Source organism: Verticillium alfalfae, genomic scaffold, assembly GCF_000150825.1.
Source record: "Verticillium alfalfae VaMs.102 supercont1.4 genomic scaffold, whole genome shotgun sequence".
Classification (NCBI taxonomy): Eukaryota; Fungi; Ascomycota; class Sordariomycetes; order Glomerellales; family Plectosphaerellaceae; genus Verticillium; species Verticillium alfalfae.
The window spans coordinates 1329414-1343077 of NW_003315035.1; the positions used below are offsets into that span (position 1 = coordinate 1329414).

The 13664-nt window shown below is 56.0% G+C and overlaps 4 protein-coding genes across 4 annotated transcripts; 3 read left to right on the forward strand and 1 right to left on the reverse strand.

Moving 5' to 3' along the window:
• Positions 1-29: 29 nt before the first annotated feature.
• On the forward strand, positions 30-2070 carry VDBG_03840 (phosphatase PSR1; the record flags this gene model as incomplete). Its single annotated transcript, XM_003005841.1, has 3 exons — positions 30-851; positions 905-1054; positions 1114-2070. 3 exons carry the CDS (start codon positions 30-32, stop codon positions 1423-1425), a joined length of 1284 nt encoding a protein of 427 aa, XP_003005887.1.
• A 572-nt stretch (positions 2071-2642) lies between these two features.
• VDBG_03841 (predicted protein) lies at positions 2643-3278 on the forward strand (the record flags this gene model as incomplete). The annotated part of the gene is made up of 4 exons (XM_003005842.1): positions 2643-2645; positions 2799-3003; positions 3076-3171; positions 3244-3278. 4 exons carry the CDS (start codon positions 2643-2645, stop codon positions 3276-3278), a joined length of 339 nt encoding a protein of 112 aa, XP_003005888.1.
• Positions 3279-4618: 1340 nt separating this feature from the next.
• Positions 4619-8681, forward strand: VDBG_03842 (CHIP6; the record flags this gene model as incomplete). The annotated part of the gene is made up of 4 exons (XM_003005843.1): positions 4619-4856; positions 4923-6588; positions 6639-7480; positions 7531-8681. The coding sequence occupies 4 exons, from the start codon at positions 4619-4621 to the stop codon at positions 8679-8681; spliced, it is 3897 nt and encodes a 1298-aa protein (XP_003005889.1).
• A 433-nt stretch (positions 8682-9114) lies between these two features.
• Positions 9115-12012, reverse strand: VDBG_03843 (conserved hypothetical protein; the record flags this gene model as incomplete). Its single annotated transcript, XM_003005844.1, has 2 exons — positions 9115-11850; positions 11914-12012. 2 exons carry the CDS (start codon positions 12010-12012, stop codon positions 9115-9117), a joined length of 2835 nt encoding a protein of 944 aa, XP_003005890.1.
• Between the last annotated feature and the right edge of the window lie 1652 nt (positions 12013-13664).

Sequence of the window (13664 nt, forward strand, 5' to 3'; positions counted from 1 at the left end):
ACAGGTCTAAAGGATCTCGAAGCAGCATCATGGGCGGTCAACGTAACGGCAGTATTTCCAGCCGCCGATCGGGGGTTGAGACTGAGCCGACCAACACACCCGGAAACTCGCAGTTGAATTCGCCCACAAACCCGCCCCAGAAGAAGAAGAAGGGCGGCCTCCTTTCCCTATTGGGATGCTGCGGGGTTCCCGACAGCGCGCAGGCCTTGGAAGGAAACGAGCAGGGTGTCCACAAACTTGACAGGCTCCCAGCTAGGCCGACGACATCCAAGTCTAGGCAGGCGACCCCACAGGACCAGCCTTCATCTAGCAAAAGCCAACTGCAGGAGAAGCAGCCTCAACCAGAACTTCCAATGACGGCCGCCGAACAAAAGGGCAAGCGGAGTTCCAACACCACGGCCGTTGACGAACCCGTGCCAGTGATTCCAGAGAGCTCTGATCACAAGCAGCCGGCAGCCGGCGGCGTCGCGGATGCACCGGCTATTACGGTTGATAGGTCCGCCGACACGAAACCCGAGCCTGCGCCGGTTGAAGACATTCCCACGACGACCAAGGATGTTGACGGCGACGAAGTCATGGCCGATGCCACGATACCTGAGGTAGCTGAAGAGAAGGCACAGGGTCAAGTCCCCACGCCCGAATCTCAGTCGAGTCAAGTCCCACCTCCCCCTCCGGGTCCGGCGCCCACCACCAGTATCCCACCTCTGCCTGTGAGCAACGCCGAGGCCGCGCAATTACCAATTTCAGAGCCGCAAAGGATTTCGCTCTTGCCTCCCATCGCACCCGAATTCAAGGGAAAGAAGTGTCTTGTGCTTGACCTCGATGAGACACTCGTGCACAGTTCGTTCAAGGTGAGCGATTTCTCAGGGTTCCCCAAGCTCGTTGCGTGCTAACACAACGCCAGATCCTGCACCAGGCTGATTTCACCATACCGGTTGAGATTGAGGGCAACTACCACAACGTTTACGTCATCAAGCGACCCGGCGTCGACCAGTTCATGAAGCGCGTCGGTGAGCTGTATGAAGTCGTTGTCTTCACAGCATCCGTCTCTAAGGTGAGATTACATTGCTCTACTAAAAATATCGTGTTTGATTGACTGACGCCGCCTCTCAGTACGGCGACCCCCTTCTGGACCAGCTCGACATCCACAAGGTCGTTCACCACAGGCTTTTCCGCGAGAGCTGCTACAACCACCAAGGAAACTACGTCAAGGATCTCTCCCAGGTGGGACGAGACTTGAAAGACACGATCATCATCGACAATTCTCCTACGTCCTACATCTTCCACCCGCAACACGCCGTACCCATCAGCAGTTGGTTCTCGGACGCCCACGACAACGAGCTGCTTGATCTCATCCCAGTCCTCGAAGACTTGGCAGGCGCCAACGTGCAAGACGTCAGCCTGGTCCTCGATGTCACTCTCTGATGATACCCCCATCCCCTTCTCTTCTTTCTCGTTCGCAGTCCCGCCCAAGGGTACGGGATTCCGCCCCCATCATAGCGGCAGGCGTTTCGGTTGCGATTCTGCTTTATTTTTTCTTGGTGTAGATGTATTACTGTCTAATCTATATACGAGCATTGGCGACAACACGGTGCCCTTACAAAGCCCCAAACCGATTCACGACGCGAACAAATGCTCTATCGATTATTGATACCAGTCCCGCTCAAACAGGTTGAACACATAGCCGACTTCACACGCGTTGTGGCAGGACTAGATAGCATGTGTTGGAGCCCATTGTGGGCGACAGAAGTATGGCTTTGAGTGCGTTTTTGGGATAATGATGACGGACAGTGGTGGAGGGTTCGTCAGGCAGTGTTGTTGTTTTTTACTCAGCTTTACATTGTTTCAGTCCATACACGCACATGATCGAGATTGCGAGCAGGCCCGCTCTCCGTCGTTGCATTTGCGCGGGAGTGAGTAGCCAGTCGATAGGAAGTGGTTTCCAGACCGCAGTAGATGCGGCTGGCTTGAGAGCAGAAGATGGCGTCGAGCTGCTGGCGAGCTCAAGGAGCAGCGTCCGGCAGCAAATACCGCGTCATTCGTACACCATACCAATTTAAGAGTTACCGGATTTGACTGTTATTTACATGACGAAGTGATTTTTCTGTCGGCGTTCCACGGCTTCTTGCTATTTTTCTTCTTCATTCTGATTGAATACTGACCGGCACCCGAATGACTGATGCGCCGAAAGGGTACGACTCAGATGGAATTCACGTGTGAGGGGAAGGGGGCCAGATCACATCCCATGGCGGGTGGCCAGTGGGGAAACCTGGAGAGATGCAGGCGCGGTCGGGTGGAGCTTAGAGGCACGGACAAGAGGCCTGGAATTTGCCTTTGGAATCAAGCAGGCGTCGGAAGAACATCGGCGCGCCGGTTCGCATCTGGTCGATGGTGGCAGCTCGCCCGCACGCGCTCCACTGCAAGCGACCCAGGCGGGTAGGTCCCCTTTCCAAAAATGTGGCCTCTTTTGGGTGGGTGTCCGTGTCCAACAGTAGCAGAGAGAGACAAACCTGTCCTGCCCCCATCAACCTCCTTGCCTTCTTCCCATCGCCGAGCTTAATTCATCCATCCCCTCCCACATCAAACTCGACCCGACCATCCTGCAGTGATACCCAGGGCCCTCCGCTTCCTTGACCGTTACAATGGTATGTCCCGAAATGCAGCGTCACGAACAATGGCCGATCTCCTAAGGGGGCGTTGAGGAGGACACGCTCGCCGCGACGAGGCCACGATGGCCCATCGCGAGGACCTACCCAAGACAACATAACCAGTCCACTGACACGGAGGCCTACTTCTAGTCTTCTCCTCGCGCCGCCTCGCCTGCTGGCACCCCCGCCGCGTCCGGCGCCAGCATCGCCCGCCCTTCGTCGCCTTCGATCCCCGGCGGCCCCCGTACCGCCATCCGTCGCCGCGCCGCCGCCGACCAGAAGGAGAAGATCGCCAATGCCAGGCCAAGCAGCACGAGGGCCGCCGGCGCCGGCGGCAGCTCCAGCACCATGCTGAGTACGCCCAATCTCAGTTAAAAGGGAGAATGTCAAGCGGGCCGTGATTTGCTAACTCGTGCTTTCTCAACAGGGCTGTACACCGACGAGTCCCCCGGACTCAAGGTCGACCCCGTCGTCGTTCTCGTTCTGTCTCTCGTCTTCATCTTCAGCGTTGTCGCTCTGCACAGTACGTTTTGCCTTTGCCGCCAAACCACACGCATCACTTTTATACACATCATTTTCTAACACATCACTGTAGTCATCGCCAAGGTCACCAGGAAGTTTTCCAGCTAAACGGCGCGCGCTCTCATTGACGAGGATGAATTGACAACGATTGGGCTGAGCCGATAAAATCAGCTTGGAGAAGCGAGCGCGACTGCATCACGGTTGCGACCCTTTTTCGACGCGGTTGTTCGAGCCCTGCGGGATATCCTGGGTGCGGCGAGACGAACAAAAGAAAAGCAGGCACGACTCTTTTTCTGTTCAGGGCCTGCTCTAATGGACGGCGCACGTTCTCTTGCCTCCTGTTGGGGTCACCATTCTTGCCTCGGCATCGGGCACGGGTACCAGGGGCGGTTGTGCAGGAGGAGTGGTTGGGATGTATTATACCAGTTTCATGGGGATGTCTAGGCGAGGAATCTTGACGCCCTTTGCAGTTTGAACCGTGGAGTGTGTTTGCGTGTTGGTGTGTAGTTGCATGTAGCCGACAGGTGCTACCTCGAAGTCCTTACAAGAGGACATGACATGTTGCAAGGTGGGCAAGGAACAGGGCACTTTGATCAGGTTGACAAGCAGAGACGTCAAGTCATTGCGTTGTCAAGTTAGCCACGGCCCTGAGCTTCACCTGCTCCAGAAGGCACATGCTAAATGAGACGGTAAGATGCGAGTTTGACATGCCACTCGTGGTGGCAGTGAAAATGGTAGGTTACGCCATAATGGCTGGATCTGGAAACCGGGCGAGAAGGAGCGCAGCTGGCTCCTGATTCGCTTGACCTGGCAGATGGTTGGAAGGTTGCTGTGCATCCCGCCAGGGCACTCTGTCAGCGTCAGGTACCTTGGAGTGCAGCTCTCAGGGGGGGAGGGGCGATCAGCATCGTACGTCACTGCCTTCTCGCGCACCTTCCCCTCCCCCTCATCGCCCAGTTTCCACCTCTTGCCGCAGAGCGCCTGACTTCTAGGCCTCGTTTTGCCTCCACAAGGTGCTACCTATCCTAGCTGCATGCCATGTTGCCTTGCGTTGTCCCTCTTTGAATTCCATCGTATACATATCTGGCGGGCCCCCCTTGTTATTGCCTTCTCAGTCTTCGTCATTTCGCTCTTGGGACTCAGTGGCTCCTACACTGAACTGAATCGCGCACCACACCTGCACAGCCTTCACGCTCAAACCAACCAGCCCTTGGAGGACACGACGTGGAGCTTCATGACCGGCACCGACTCGGCACGATATCACATTTGATTAGAGTTTGCACAAAGCTGCCGCCTAGATGACGAAGCATCATTCGTAACCTCTCCATACATCCCGCCTTTTTTGAGGAGTCTTTATCTTGCACTGCTTCTACGCAGCACCTGGACGCACACGCTTCGTGCTCGGGGATCTTGACGTTGTACCACGTCTGCAAGCCTCACCAGCCAATATGGCCGTTGATAAGACCGCCATAGGGAGCTCTGCACCGACGGGTGCGAGCAACTCTGACACGGCGCATACCAGACCGCGCCCCAACGCACGACAACAGTCTGGCATCGCTTTCTCTTCTGACGGCTTCAGTCTGCCCGACCTGGAGGCGGAGACTGAAGCACCCCCCGCTTACGGCGAGCTTCATGACCAGATTCAGCTGTCACAGTCCGGCATTCAAGCCGGCGCAAGTGTTACCGGTATGTGAGCGCTCATGCTGCCGGCCCTCGGGGCTCTCTGAAAATCAAACAACTGACGCTCGACAGAGGATGGACGAGTCAACATCAACATCAATCAGAAGAACAGGCGCCTCACTGATCTGCTTGCCCCAACTCTGAGGCAACAGCTCGCTGAAAACGTCGCCGATGCTCCCCTCCCTCCGGCCTACATCCCACCCAGTCTCGGTGGTCAGCCGGGCCAGACGCCGCCGCCACCCATGAACATCGTCATACAGATTGTGGGATCCAGAGGCGACGTTCAGCCCTTTGTGGCACTTGGCAAGATATTGCTCGAGTATGGGCACCGTGTTCGTATAGCAACACACGCTACTTTTCAAAGCTTCGTCGAAGACGCTGGGCTCGAGTTTTTCTGTATAGGAGGCGACCCTGCTGAACTCATGGCTTTCATGGTCAAGAATCCAGGTCTCATGCCGGGCTTTGATGCCCTCAAAAATGGTGAGATCAGCAAGCGGAGGAAGGGCATCCAGGATATACTTCTCGGTTGTTGGAGGTCCTGCATCGAGGCTGGCAACGGGCTCGGACCGCCGCCGAAGAAGCATCGCAGAGACCAGCCTCTCGAAGAGACTGAGGTTTTCAGACCGGGCGATCAGCGACCCTTTGTGGCGGATGCCATCATTGCGAACCCTCCGAGCTTTGCTCACATTCATATTGCCGAGAAGCTAGGCATCCCGCTGCACATGATGTTCACGATGCCCTGGTCGCCAACTCGGGCATTCCCTCATCCCCTCGCCAACATCCAGTCGACCAACACGGATGCTGTCATGACAAGCTACCTATCTTATGCTCTAGTAGAGATGATGACATGGCAAGGTCTCGGCGATGTCATCAACAGGTTCCGAGCAAAGGCTCTGGATTTGGACCCCATCTCCCTCATCTGGGCTCCTGGTCTGCTGACGAGGTTGCGCATCCCTTACACATACTGCTGGTCGCCGGCACTCATTCCGAAGCCAAATGACTGGGGCAACAACATCGACATTTCAGGCTTCTTCTTCCTCAATCTCGCCTCCTCGTTTACCCCTGACCCTGATCTGGCCGCTTTTCTGGAGGCCGGTCCGCCCCCAGTTTACATAGGATTTGGGTCAATCGTCGTGGATGACCCTAACGCCCTCACTACAATGATTTTTGAAGCAGTCCAGGCCACCGGTATTCGAGCCCTGGTATCCAAGGGCTGGGGCGGCCTGGGAGCTGAGTCGATTGGAGTACCTGATGGTGTCTTCATGCTTGGCAACGTTCCTCACGATTGGTTGTTCAAGCATGTCTCCGCCGTGTGTCATCATGGCGGCGCAGGAACCAGCGCCGCAGGTATTCAGGCAGGCAAGCCCACCATCGTTGTGCCTTTCTTTGGTGACCAGCCATTCTGGGGCGCCATGGTCGAGAGAGCTGGAGCCGGTCCTGCACCTATACCGTACAAGGATCTCACGAGCGAGAAGCTTGCGGATGCTCTGAATTACTGCATGAAGTCTGAGACCCAAGCTCGCGCGCAGGAGCTGGGTGACAAGATTCGCGAAGAGAAGGGTAGCGAAGAAGGCGGAAAGAGCTTCCATCGCCATCTCAATGTCGACGACCTGCGATGTGCGCTGGCGCCTAGTCGGACAGCGGCGTGGAGAGTCAGGCGGACGCAGGTCGCATTGAGCCCTCTTGCTGCAGCCGTTTTGGTGAACAAGCAGCAGATCAAGTACACAGATCTGAAACTGTAAGCGAAATTCCCACGCGTTCCTACCTTGCAAATCTAACATGACCGAGGTTTCGACCTAAAGAGTACAATACTGAAGAGCAACCTTGGGATCCGGTTTCCGCCGTTACATGCTCGCTCGTCGCAGATATCAGCAGCATTGGCATGGCAATCGCTGACTTCCCTCGCGAGCTCTTCAAGTCTCGCCCCAAACCGCAGAAGGAAGAGTCAGGCCCGTCAACACCGCAGGCTGATTCCACTCCGACTGGATCCTCTGGTGAAAGAGGCAGCTCACAGCAAGCGCTCACCAGCGACTCGCTCTCCAGCCTGCAGCATCCAACAGTTCAAGAGGATGCCGAATATTTGAAGGCCGAGCTGCAAGGTACCGAAACAAGCCAAATCATGTCATCAAATTCTTCGACATTTAGCGGTCCCGCGGCTTCTAGTCAAACTCAGCTCACCCACACCGATTCAACCGCCTCCACCGAAGAGCTGGGTACCAACGCTGATCGCTTGAAGCCCCAAGATAAGCCCGCCAACAATAGGAAGACATCGTCATCGAGTGGATTTAAGCTTGACGAGACAGCAGAACGGGTCATGGGTGCCAGTGAGAGTGTTGGTCGCATAGTGACGACAGGTGTTAAGTCGCCTATGAACTTTTGTCTCGGCCTTGCGAGAGGCTTCAGGAACGTGCCGAAGCTCTACGGAGATGAGACAGTTCGTCCTGTTGAGAAGGTAACTGATTTGCCCACTGGGCTCAAGGTCGCTGGCAAAGAGTTTGGTCTAGGTCTATACGACGGCATCTCTGGTCTGGTGACCCAGCCATTAAGAGGAGCCCAAAAAGAGGGCGGTGCAGGCCTGGCAAAGGGCTTCGCTAAAGGTATTGGTGGCATCATGACGAAGCCCGCCGCAGGTATGTGAATTTTGCATGCGGCCATATCCAAGACTGACATTTCTTGACAGCTTTCTGGTCCATACCAGCATACACCATGCAAGGCGTCCACGCGTCGCTCCGGAACCAGTTTGCGAGCAGTGTACAGAACTACATCATTGCATCTCGAATCAAACAAGGCGAGCTCGAACTCAACGATTCCCTTCCCGAACAGCATGAGGATATCCTCGTCCGTTGGAACAAGGTCAAGTACGATCTCCGGAAGTGGCACGCACTTAAGATTAAGGAGCAGAAGGAGGAAGAGAAGCGGCAACGCGCTGAGCGTCAAGCTCGCGGAGAGCCGGCTGAGTTGCCGGGAGAGGACGAACCGCCCAGAACAGGTTTCTCTTACACAAAACACCTTTCATTCGATGAGCGCAAGGCCCTACATGCGCGCAAGAACAAGTCACAGACCTCTCAGGTTGATCTGCAGATTCCATCCTTCTTATCTGAACAAGGTCGTGCTGATTCTGGCGGCTCGGCCCACGGCAAAGCTGAAGACGAAGACTACGAGAGAGCCATCCGGGCTTCTGTGGCCGAGACGTCGCGTGGTAATCCTGAAGAGGATGCGCAAGTCGAGCAGGCCATCCGCGCGAGCGTCAATCAGATGCGCAGTTCTGGACAGGGTCTTCCGGGCACGAACCACCCTGCCGCCGACTCGGACGAAGGGGAAGAAGATCTTCAAATCACGGATCAGGAGTACCAGGAGCTCATTGAAAAGGCCATGCAGCAGAGTTTGACGATGAGCTCGGCCGGCATCAGGCCAGGCGAGGGCGCGCCAGATGATGACGAAGATTTTAAGCGCGCTTTAGAGGCGTCCAAGATTCCGAGCGGCCAAGCACACGGCGATACGCACGAAGATGACCTGAAACGAGCCATCGAAGCTTCAAAGAGCAGCAACCTGGCCGACCACGACGAGGAGCTCCGCCGCGCGATTGAGGAGTCCAAGACAGCACACGAAGATCTCCGTCAGAAGGACCAGGCGGCTAGGACGGAGGAGGACATTGTGCTCGAGTATGTCAAGAAGCAGAGCCTAGCCGAAGACAGCTTTCGATCTCAGCATGGAAAGGGCAAGGCCAAAGTCGAGGACGAGGATGAGAACGACAAGGACCTGAGGAAGGCCATGGAAGAGAGCCTCAAAATTAGTAGGCCGGAGCAGGGACCAGGCGGGTCTTCGACGTGAAAAGGACAGGGGATGGAGAGGGCCAGCAGGTCTGGTCGCCAGCGCTGACGTCGTTGAAGAGCATACGCATGGAGTAACGCGAGATACCATTTCCTTGCCTTGATGCGTTTACCTGAGCCATCGTACTTGTCCAAATCGCCCAGTGTTGCATACAAGTGAAGGGAAAAAGCTACCTTGTGCACAGCAACAACCCACATTATGTGTCACCACTAGCATGTACTATGCTCCTCAAGTCATCCATGCTGAAGCTGTGAAAGTTGTAATTGAAGATAATATCATCTATAAGGGGCGGCAAAGACCTTGTATATGTACACGTAATAAACACATTTCTCATTTCTAGAGGTCCAAGCAAGTTCCCGCCCACCATCATCTACAGCAACACATCCAGGACTCCTTTTCGTACCGTTCCTTCACATTTGAGCGCGGCTTGCACCTAGTGCAGCCTCTGCTTGAGATACACCTCGGCCGCATAGCCCCTGCAACATCCTGTAGTCATGCCATGTTTACACCAGGGGCAGTTGACTGACGTCGTGATAGAGCCGCTGACACCGAGGGCTGAGTCTTCAGCAGTGGCGTCGGGGCGCGCCATGCACTCGTACACCCGGCTCGGCATGTCGTGGAAGAACCGACACTGGCAGCACTCGACGAGCATCTTAGCCAAGGGGGACCCGGGCATGCGGGGGCTTCGCAAGGGGCGCGGCACGGCAGGGTCGGTCGTGCGATACGGACCGAATGTCATTGTCAGTGCATCCGGGAGGGATACGGAGGAAGTGTGTCCCACGGTAGGGCTGGTACGTGCGTTGGATCGCGGAGGTGGTACCGGGGCCGAGTCCGGGCCGAGTCCGCATTTGGCGACGTTGGGGCTTGACTGGCTCTTAGACAGACTCGGCGCTCGGGCAAGGGTGTTCGGAGCCGTTTCGAGCCGAGTGCTCTCCTCTTTGGGCTCTACCTGGTCATGAGAGCCAGACATAGGAGGGCAGACCAAAGAAGATTTGGATTCGTCTGCTTCTTGTGGTGTCAGGCAAGTCGTGAATGACTCGACATCGTTTTCTGCGTGCTTCAACGTCTTATCCCAACTCTCACGCACGAATTGCTCCAGGTCGGTCTCTCCCGCATTGTCCTTTTGGACTATCTGAGTGAGCCCTGGAAGGACACTTCTCGGGGTCATTGGGCTCGATGCCGAGGTCATGGTGCCACGCTGAGACTGCTGGCATGCTCTCTCATCGTTGGTCACAAGAAAGTGACCCGTCGCACCCTGGCTAACCTCGCCAACCATAACAGGAAAGCCCTTGTGCGATTGGGGGCGTGAAGAATTCGGCGTCGTTACTGATGATGGCGAGTGAATCGAATCGGCATAGAAAGAAGAAGACGCCGACGAGGGTCGCGCGGAATCATGTCCCCTCATGGTTTCTTCATTGTACTCGCCTAGGACACGGGCTGCTTTTGGCATGTGCGACAGCCGGTCGCGATTGGATGTTCGAGATGTAGCTCTGGAATCGGGCGTCGAGGCGTCACGGCGAGGGCGGTCAAAGTAAGCCGCGGTAGGTGGTCTGGATGTCGGTCTGACCTTGGCTAGAGCGGCCTGCATGGCACTTTTAAACCCATTAGGGCCCAGTGAAGGGGTGAATGGCAACCTGTCGGTCGAAGTCGAGCGGTCGCCGAGGCGGTTTACCTCAGGAGTGCTGTCTCCGGGTGAACGAGGCTCACCGGAGCGATTAGTCCGTGGGGTAGAAGAACCCTGGGTCGTTGAGACTCGGTCCTTAGCTAGCGAATATGCACGGCTGTGATGTTGACGATTCGCTTGAGGCGGGTAATGGGACCGTGCTGCCGTGCGACCTTCTTCCACCACCACAGAGCCCGCCCGCTCTGAACTCTGCCATCGTGAACGACGGACGTAGTTCGCAAATTGGCGTCCTCGCCTCGGCTCCTCCGTGTCAGGGCTGCCAAGAGCGAGCCCAGCTTCCTCTTCTTTGGCCTTGACAAGTTCTTGCGCGGACGCCTTAAGTGCCTCCTCAGGCGTCATGGGCTCCTGTTCAGGCGCTTTGGGCTTGGGACGGGTCCTCCATTGCTCAAGTGTCTTCAGTCCAGGCATCGGTGGTGCAGTAGGCGAAATGAGAATCTCAGACCGGGATGATGAGCGTATGGAAATGGGTGAAGCGCCCTTTCGGCGGAGGAGTGGGTGGACATTTGACTGTCCATCAGCGGACATCTGGCGGGGCAGTCCGGGCCGAGTCTGGCTCGAGGCTCGCGATCCTGTTCCAAAAGAGTGGGCCTTGGGTAAACTCAAGTTGAACCTGGTGTCACGAGACGAACTGCGTGACGACTTCTGAACCGCCTGTGTGCTGTGGCCATCAGCAGGACGATCGGCGGCTTCCCTCTCTTGATCCAACTTGAGACCTCCGACGAAACCAGATTCTTTCTCCTTGCCCCAATTACCGGTTAGGGCAAGACGGAGCTGAGACGTCACAGAACTAGACCGTGACCTGCCATGTTTAGGGCGAGCAGACAGCGGTGGCGTTGGTTCTTGGGAGCTGGAGCGACGAGTGTGATTTTGTGTTGTCAAGGCAGGACTCGAGTAAGATCTCTCGGTGATGGGCGGGTGGCTCGGTGTAGGAGGGGCTTTGGTCAGGCGTGTGGTGGACTTCCTCTTTGCCTCTTTATTGTCCTTTTCAGCCTGTTTCTCGTCCTTGCGTCGCTGCTTGGCCTCGTCCTTCTTTTCCTTCTTGCGCTGCCCATAGCCTTCCCAGCTGGGAGACTGGCAGATGGAGGAGGCGTCGTCTTTTCCCTCATCCTTCTCACCCGGCATGAAGGTAACAGTCTTGCTAGACGACTTGAGGGGCGTCAGTGGTGCCTCGACTGTGGGTACAGGTTCAACCTTGGCCTGAGGCCGTGGCTCAGTCTTTCGCTCGATCTGAGGCGTGTTGCGGTTGGGTGGCGGAGGAACAGTGATGGACAAGCCAACGACCTCATTAGTTTGAGAATTTGAGGCAGTGGCGAGGAGGTCGCAAGGGACGGACGAATCTCTTCGGCGGGCCAGCAAAGGAGCGCGTGGAGGCGGAGGCATGGTGCTAGTGCGTTGCTGAAGCGGTTGCAGGTGAGATTGCTCATAGGGTGACGGAGGGTTCTGCGACAGAGGATTCATCAACGGTGTCTGATGAAGCCGTTCCATCTACGAGGGGAATGCAATGTTAGCCAGACGGAGGTGATATTGGTGAAGTGCAGGAGGTATTACCTTGCACTTGCGTTCCAACTCCAGCATCTTGTCCATATTAGAGGACCTCGAAGGATGGGCAGAGGCGGCGGACTCCCGACGGGCAGTGGCAGAGGCCATGGCCAGTTTTAATACCGGGGTGGGAGACCGGCCTTTGTCGGTATAGTTGGCGTCGGTAAATGTTCCTGGTGAATGTATATCACGGTGGGTCCTGCCGACGAGCAAACAAGAATAGTGAGCACACAAAGAAAAGGAAGCGGTATATCAGCGAAACGCAAGAGAAGCGGGCTACGCTGTTGCAAGCGCAATAATCGACGGGTTATTATTTTTGTCCTCGGGGCGGCGGGGATGCGACGTGTGATATGTCTGTGACTACTTCTGGCCCTCGCATGCGCTGAAGTGTCTATTGGTGACGATAATGGTTGAGGTGTTGAGAGGTGGGGTGACCAGCGATCGGTCTGTCTGCTGGATATTACTGAATTCTTGTGCCGTAGAATGGATTGGAAAGAAGAAGAATAAAAACGAGAGTGACGATGCTCGTGACACGAGATCTGGCGCGATGGATTGCATTAATGGACGACAAAGAAGGAGAGAGAAGGGAGGGGGAGTGCAACGGGATGTGACGACGGTGCAAGTAAGTAAGTTCACGACCGTCCGTCCCGGTAGAGTACTCCGGCAGAAGCAGCGTGGAAAGAGAAGCCACCGAGAGAGGCCGCTAAGAGGCGGGCCAAGGCGAGGCCATGTCAGGACAATCCGAAAGAGGGGCGCGCCTAGATCAATCCGGCTGGCTTGTCCTGGTCGGTTCAAGTCTGAAGCGAGACGAGGGAGGCTAAAAAGTAACAAGCTAGCCAGAGCCAGGTCATCGGGGGTCGTCAAGGGAGGAGGTGGGTGTAAAGAAAGCGGATCAGGGGGACCGATCCAGGATTAGTGGCCAGTTCGCGTGGTCGTGCATCAGTCCAAGAGAAACATCAGACTGTCGTCTGTTAGGCCCCCCCAAGGCTCATATCATTGACTGGTCGCTAACAGAGTCGTGAATCGCCAATGAGGGGGTGAGCGGGGGTGACGGGAAACAATTCCTGAACGGATGCCGGCAGCAGCCACTGCGACCTTGCAGTGGCGGCGGCAATGCGTTGTTCGTCAATCTTGGTACAGCCCTGGCCTGCCTACAAAACTTAGTGACTGTGGTGGAGAAGCATGCGGGTGTGAAGCTGAAATTTTTCTATTGGTTTTGTATGTGTTCACTTTTGCCAGAATCTGTAGGTTGGACTAGACACCAAACAAGAAAGTACGCTGGACAGGCACCTGCTGTCAGGCTGTACTCGGTTGCTCCATTGCCCTGAAGCAACGGTTAGTGGGGAAGGAGCACCTCGAGCTTGGAGCTTGGGGCATGGGAGGGCGGTCGCCTTTCCTAGAAGTCAGATTCGTTGACCCAACGCAGCTGACGGTGACCAGGATGACCCAGCAGCTGCAGCAAAAAAGATGTTCTTACTCCATCGTGGTCTGTTCGGATACGAGGTGGGAGGTAGGAAACAGCCGCCAGATCTGCAGCTATACCTGGCCCCACTGTTAGTATGAGCGCCCCAGGATCGGCGCGAGGGCCTGCCAGCGTCGGCGTCGCCTGCTAACACGATGCATCGTCTATTTTTGTCTGCGCCTGCCCCCTTCTCAGCTTCCCTCGTTTTCGCTGGAAAGCGTGATGCATTTGCAGACGCAGGTGCACGTAACCTGCGCTTGAACCTGCACTCATATATTGGTTCGTCAGGGGCCAAGGT